General features: G+C 43.1%; 1 protein-coding gene across 1 annotated transcript; it reads left to right on the forward strand.

Moving 5' to 3' along the window:
- The first annotated feature begins 2,951 nt into the window (after window positions 1–2,951).
- LOC128697342 (netrin-1-like) lies at window positions 2,952–5,064 on the forward strand. The gene has a single exon (XM_053788962.2). The coding sequence runs from the start codon at window positions 3,778–3,780 to the stop codon at window positions 4,864–4,866; it is 1,089 nt and encodes a 362-aa protein (XP_053644937.1). The 5' UTR covers window positions 2,952–3,777; the 3' UTR covers window positions 4,867–5,064.
- The last annotated feature ends 1,298 nt before the right edge of the window (window positions 5,065–6,362 follow it).

The raw sequence follows: 6,362 nt of genomic DNA on the forward strand, positions 1-6,362 counted from the left end.
CTCAACAGCGTACTGCTAATGCCAATAGCCTGGTTGATTAGGCCTTCATAATTCAAGAAGCCGGGCCTGGGTCCATGCCGTGGCGGCAGTGACCCCCCGGAATCGTCTTCAGTTAACCTTCATGTAAATAAGATATAGAAAGTTTATACTGTAGGTAAGCCTGCTCTTTGGTCCTTATGGATTTATCGCCTCCCTGTGAATATAATGCTACAAGTACGCCTCCTGCCTGATGCTGGAATTGTAAATAAACAAACCACGCGTGGCATTCAGGTCTTGTTTTGGAGGGAGAAAAAGAGGAGACAGGATCACGACGCAAAAAATACCCCAGGGCATGAGCAAGATTAATCAGAATAGCTTTCACAACTGGAGGAACCGAAGAACATACATGAATTGTATTTATTATCATTAATTTTATTAGTATTATTATTATTATTATTATTATTTATATTATTACTGTTATATAAAAAATTAGGTGACGAATGATTGGATATCAGATTGGAGGGAGAAAGTATGGAGGTGAATGTATTCAGATATTTAGGAGTGGACGTGTCAGCAGATGGGTCTGTGAAAGATGAGGTGAATCATAGAATTGACGAGGGGAGAAAGGTGAGTGGTGCTCTGAGGAGTCTGTGGAGACAAGGAACTTTGTCCATGGAAGCAAAGAGGGTAATGCTCGTATATGGGCGTGAAGCATGGGTGGTGAATGTTGCAACAAGGAGAAGGCTGGAGGCAGTGATGTCATGTCTGAGAGCAATGTGTGTTGTGAATATAGGACAGAGAATTCGTAGTTTAGAAATTAGGAGGAGGTGTGGGATTACCAAAACTATTATCCAGAGGGCTAAGGAAGGGTTGTTGAGGTGGTTCGGACATGTAGAGAGGCTGAACGAAATAGAATGACTTCGAGAGTGTATAAATCTGCAATGGAGGGAAGACGAGGTAGGGGTCGGCCTAGGAAAGGTTGGAGAGACGGGGTGAAGGAGGTTTTGTGTGCGAGAAGCTTGGACTTTCAGCAAGCATGCGTGAGCGTGTTAGGAGAGAATGAAGACAAATAAAATGGTTTTTAGGACTTGACTTGCTGTTGGAGTGTGAGCAGGGTAACATTTATGAAGGGATTCAGGGGAGCCGACAGGCCAGGCTTGACTCCTGGAGATGGGAAGTACAATGTCTGCACTCTGAAAGAGGGGTGTTAATGTTCCAGTTTTATAACTGTAGTGTAAGCATACTTCTGGTAAGACAGTGATGGAGTGAATGATGAAAGTTTTCCTTTTTCGGGCCACCCTGCCTTGTTGGGAAACCGCCGATATGTCAATAAAAATTAAATAATAGTTACTATTATTAATTATATTATTATTATTATTATTATTATTTATATTATATTTTTTTCTTTTTTATTATTATTATTATTATTATTATTATTATTATTATTATTATTATTATTATTATTATTATTATTATTACTATAGTATTCATGGTAAGCTGAAGACGTAAAGGTCATACAGAAGCTGGGGATAAAAGGTAATTAGGTTCGATCAAAGGTGGATCAAGAGCCTTTCGTCAGCATTAAGGCACCTTGAAGAGTATAATAAGTAAATGCTAATAATGGCAATTTTAATATAAATATTAATTATTGTTATAGTAGTACTAGAAGAGTCGTTTGTTGATTTTATTCAGGAAATAGAGCCAAATAGTATTTATAATGATAGGAAGTTTGAAGAGAAAGAATCACTGGAGTATACCTGGAGAGGGTTTCGGGGGTCAGCGCCCCCGCGGCCAGGTCTGAGACCAGGCCTCGTGGTGGATCAGAGTTTGGTCAACCAGGCTGTTACTGTTGGCCGCACACAAACTGACGTACGAGCCACAGCCCGGCTGGTCACGTACTGACTTTAGGTGCCTGTCCAATGCCTCACTAGTCGTATAAAAATTATACGACGGGATTAGTATTCTTTTGTGAAGGACATCAAATGTACTTCATTATATCTACGTTAAATTATTTTGCAAGATATACAGACCATGAAAAGGTTTACAAAATATACACATAGAATTTGCTTTAATGCCTGTTATACGGATTAAAATATCTTTGACATGGTAGTGTAGAGGTGGCATCCGTAGGTGATACAATGGACCCTGGAATTTCATCCCTTTTGTGTATGTAAAACTAGAGTTATTCTCTATAAAATATATTTCCCATAAGAAATAATGTAAATCCAATTAATCCAATCCAGGCACCGAAAAATATTAACAAAAAAATACATTTTATAGAGAATAACTATTGTGTTACATACAGAAAAGGGATGATGAAATTCGAGGGTCCACTGTATTATAAACGTAATGAAGCAATGAATCCTTTCCTAACGGTTATATTGATGTCCTGTTGTTGAAAGCCTGTGTTGTCTGTTGCCAGGAGGCTGCCCTTGAAAAATCGATTTACTGTAGACTGATGCGTTGAAAAGAATGAGATTTTCTCTAATACTGATTTTAATAAGATTAGTACTGAAATATAATGCTGCTTGTAGATTTTATTCCCCAAGGCAATTAAAATAAAGCTATAGAAATTTTTAATTTGATTAGACTGTTTTATATTATTATTATTATAATCAAGGGGGAAGCACTAAACCCATAGGATTATACAGTGCTTGGGGGAGGGATGGAAGGTATTCAGGTTTAACTCAGGGAACTGGAGCACAGATCCAGTTCCCTAGATCAAGAGCCCCTCACCAGGACTGTTTTATAGTAAGCAGATTTAAAAGTAAGGTTAGGTTTGCTGGGAAAAATATAAACTGGGATAGCAAAAATGTGCATAACATTAGTTAATTTATTTTAATGAATCATCAGGCGTTCCAAAATATATTAATTAATACTAACATTAATGATGGTCGAAAGTCTAGAAACTACTGAGGTCTTCCCTGAATTCCTGCTCCATCACAAATTATTATTTTTCTTGCAATAATTGCTCTTATATACCTAACCAACGAGTTTTGTAGGAAAATGTGAATATAATTGTTGATGATACAGCATTGTACGCCCCTACGAGGGTCACCGCAGGACGCGACCCGTGGAATTTTTAAAGTGCATCATTCACATAACGTATGTTGAAAATATATGTTAGAAATAGATAATCAAGATATATAAATCAGATGGATTATCAAAGCACTAAGCTTACGTGACTGAACATATTAAAATAACTTGTAATAACGAGCGGCTCAATAAGGTATACATATCAAGAAACTTACAGTCAATGGTGGGAGTGAATGGACAGATTTTACGGTATTTTCAAGCCTCGGTCCATGACCGGCAGCTTTATGGATTAGCAGGCAAGAACGGGCTATCAATCAGAAGTTTCCGCGGGTGAGAGGTCAGAGAGAGCCGGAGATAATCCCTCTTGTAAGTGTGACCAAGGAAGGAGGAGCTAGCTGTAGGCTCCTCCTCCATGGTGTGTACCCGCCCCCTGCCAAGCCACACTTCAGTGCTCACTCCGTCGTCGTGAGGGGAGGTTGTGCCGCCTCTCGCTCTAGACCCCTTCCTCTTGTGCCCTGCGAAGAGGTACAACTCTTACCACCTCTCATGTGATATTTCGCGGTTCCCTACAAATTATTCGTAGTGGCTTACGGGGTGTAATACATAGCTAGAGTGTTTGAAATTCTAAGTGATTTGAATAAGTGCTAAATTCGAAGAATGTGTAACAGATTACGTTAGTGCGGTGTTCGATGTGATTGTATCGGTATTTCCTGATTGATCGTAGTTGGAAAGCAAGGTGTTGAGGTTGTGGTTAGAATAACGATGGTCTTGTATGGATGTGTGGCTGTGTTGGCGGCGCTGGTCCTGCAGGGGAGGCTGGCAGAGGCCACAGGCGGCAGCTACCTGCAGATGTATGAGGCCCAGTTCAACCCCCCAGACCCGTGCTACGACGAGTCGGGGGGACTACCCAAGAAATGCGTTCCCGACTTCATCAACGCGGCGTTCGGTCGTCCGGCGGAGACGTCGAGCACGTGTGGTACGCCTCCGTCGCGCTACTGCGTCACCTCTTTGGAGAAAGGTAAAGTGAATCGTCAGTGTGACGTGTGTGATGCCAGCGACCCAGGGCGCGCCCACCCCCCACACTACCTCACCGACCTCAACAACCTCAACAACCTCACTTGCTGGCACTCCGCTCCCGTCGACCCCCTCAAGCCAGACAACGTCACCCTCACACTCTCCTTGGGCAAGAAATACGAACTCACATACATCAACCTGCAATTCTGCGGACAGAAGCCTGATTCGCTCTCCCTCTTCAAGTCTATGGACTACGGGCGGACCTGGATCCCTTTCCAGTACTACTCCTCACAGTGTCGCAAGGTGTACGGTCGCAGGAGTCGCATGGTGATTGGCAAGGCAAATGAGCAGGAAGCTCTGTGCACCGACGCTCACCTCAGCCACAACGACCCGCTGACAGGCTCCGGATCCACCAGGATTGCCTTTAGCACGCTAGACGGACGACCTTCAGCCGACGACTTCGACTCCTCGCCGGTGCTACAAGACTGGGTCACAGCAACAGACATCAAGGTGGTGTTGAACCGACTGCACCCGGAGCTGGACGAGGCCACGGCGGATAATGAGAGCGTCGCTCAGGAGAGCTTCAGCTACGCCGTCGCCGATCTGGCCGTCGGTGGACGCTGCAAGTGCAACGGCCACGCGTCGCGTTGCATCCCTGACAAGACTACCGGGGAGCTGGTGTGCGACTGTGCCCACAACACTGCAGGACGCGAATGTGAGAAATGCAAGCGCTTTCACTTCGACCGTCCCTGGGGTCGAGCTACCGACCACGAGGCCAACGAGTGCGTAGGTAAGTACCTGGAGAGTGACCTGGTTCCAGCGCTCCGTAAATCTTAAACCTTCAAGGGAGGTTGCATGATGCCGGTAAGGGGATCATGATGCAAGGAATAGAATTTGATTCCCTCCCATTCTACCAAGCGCTGTAAGATCCCTTCTGTATGTACCCGGCAGCACAGTCGGAGTTCATAGACTCCAACCTAAAGTGCTACTTACTTATTCTCTTAAATAATCTCTCTCTCTCTCTCTCTCTCTCTCTCTCTCTCTCTCTCTCTCTCTCTCTCTCTCTCTCTCTCTCTCTCTCATATATATATATATATATATATATATATATATATATATATATATATATATATATATATATATATATATATATATATATATATATATATATATATATATGTGTGTGTGTTAATTTGCTTCCACAGTAAATTCGTGTATGCATGACGGACAGCTAGGTTGATGGCCGTTGATGTCTCCCGAGGGATCTTCATATACCGTAATGAAACATGTTTAGTCTCTTATGTTTTCTTGTAATTGGTTGTCACCTTCCAGATGTAATATAGTAATAAAGCGGTTCATGGTCGCTAAGCAACAAACACTGACCGGAGGAGCTGGGGAAAGAGGAAGTGGGCGATGCCAAAGTTTCATTCATGTTCAACTTACACACATGCACGCACACACACATACAGACTCGCTCGCGCACACACACAGACGAACACATACAAACGCACACACTCACTGATGACACACAAACGCACACACTCACTGATGACACCTGTCACTCACACTTACACCCAGCACTCTCGCTCTGCTGCTCCTCACCCTTGTCTCTCAGGGCAGCCACACTCCCACCATCACACTTAATACTCTTGATACCTGTGTAACAAGCGTTCGCCTCGCAGCCCACAGAACCCGGGTTCCTTCCATTCCCGGGGACAACTAAAGAAAAAGGTCTGCTTAGTTACTTTGAACTCGGCCTAATGATCATGAGGAAGAAACTTACGATCAAGTTTACTTACATCTGTTATCTTACTGATATAAATAGGTACCTTGGTATTATATATATACCGTCGATGAATAAGACGCATGTGTATTACTTAGACATCTTCATTGCCGAAACGTTTCTCGCCTGCACTTCAGACTTCTTCAGTAGAATACATGCGAACGTAACACTTGAGACAGTAGTAGTAGTTTTGACGTAACATTTCGGCAATAAAGATACCCAAGTGTCGCACCTAGTTCATCAGGTACCCTTATGTTAGTTGACCGTTGGGGGTATTAGACAGGGCTGAGCTTTGAAATAACCTGATGCAAGATAACTCTTAGCCTGTAGATTATCTTTTGTAAAAAATAACATTTAGCTATCATGCATGTCACGTAAGGATGTCACGTATGACCAGTGACGTTCGAGTTTTGCGTGCCAGATGACGTAAGGCGTGTCATTTATGTCAGACATGTGTCACGTGTCAGATGACATAATAAGACTTGTGTCGTGTACAAGAAGCGACGTGCAAGTATCACGTTCCAGGCGACGTAAGGCGTGTCATTTATGA

The sequence above is a fragment of the Cherax quadricarinatus genome, chromosome 44, assembly GCF_038502225.1.
Source record: "Cherax quadricarinatus isolate ZL_2023a chromosome 44, ASM3850222v1, whole genome shotgun sequence".
In the NCBI taxonomy this organism is placed as follows: domain Eukaryota; kingdom Metazoa; phylum Arthropoda; class Malacostraca; order Decapoda; family Parastacidae; genus Cherax; species Cherax quadricarinatus.

Coding starts and splice junctions, on each gene's coding strand:
- LOC128697342 (XM_053788962.2), top strand. CDS start 3,778: ATGGTCTTGTATGGATGTGTGGCTGTGTTGGCGGCGCTGGTCCTGCAG.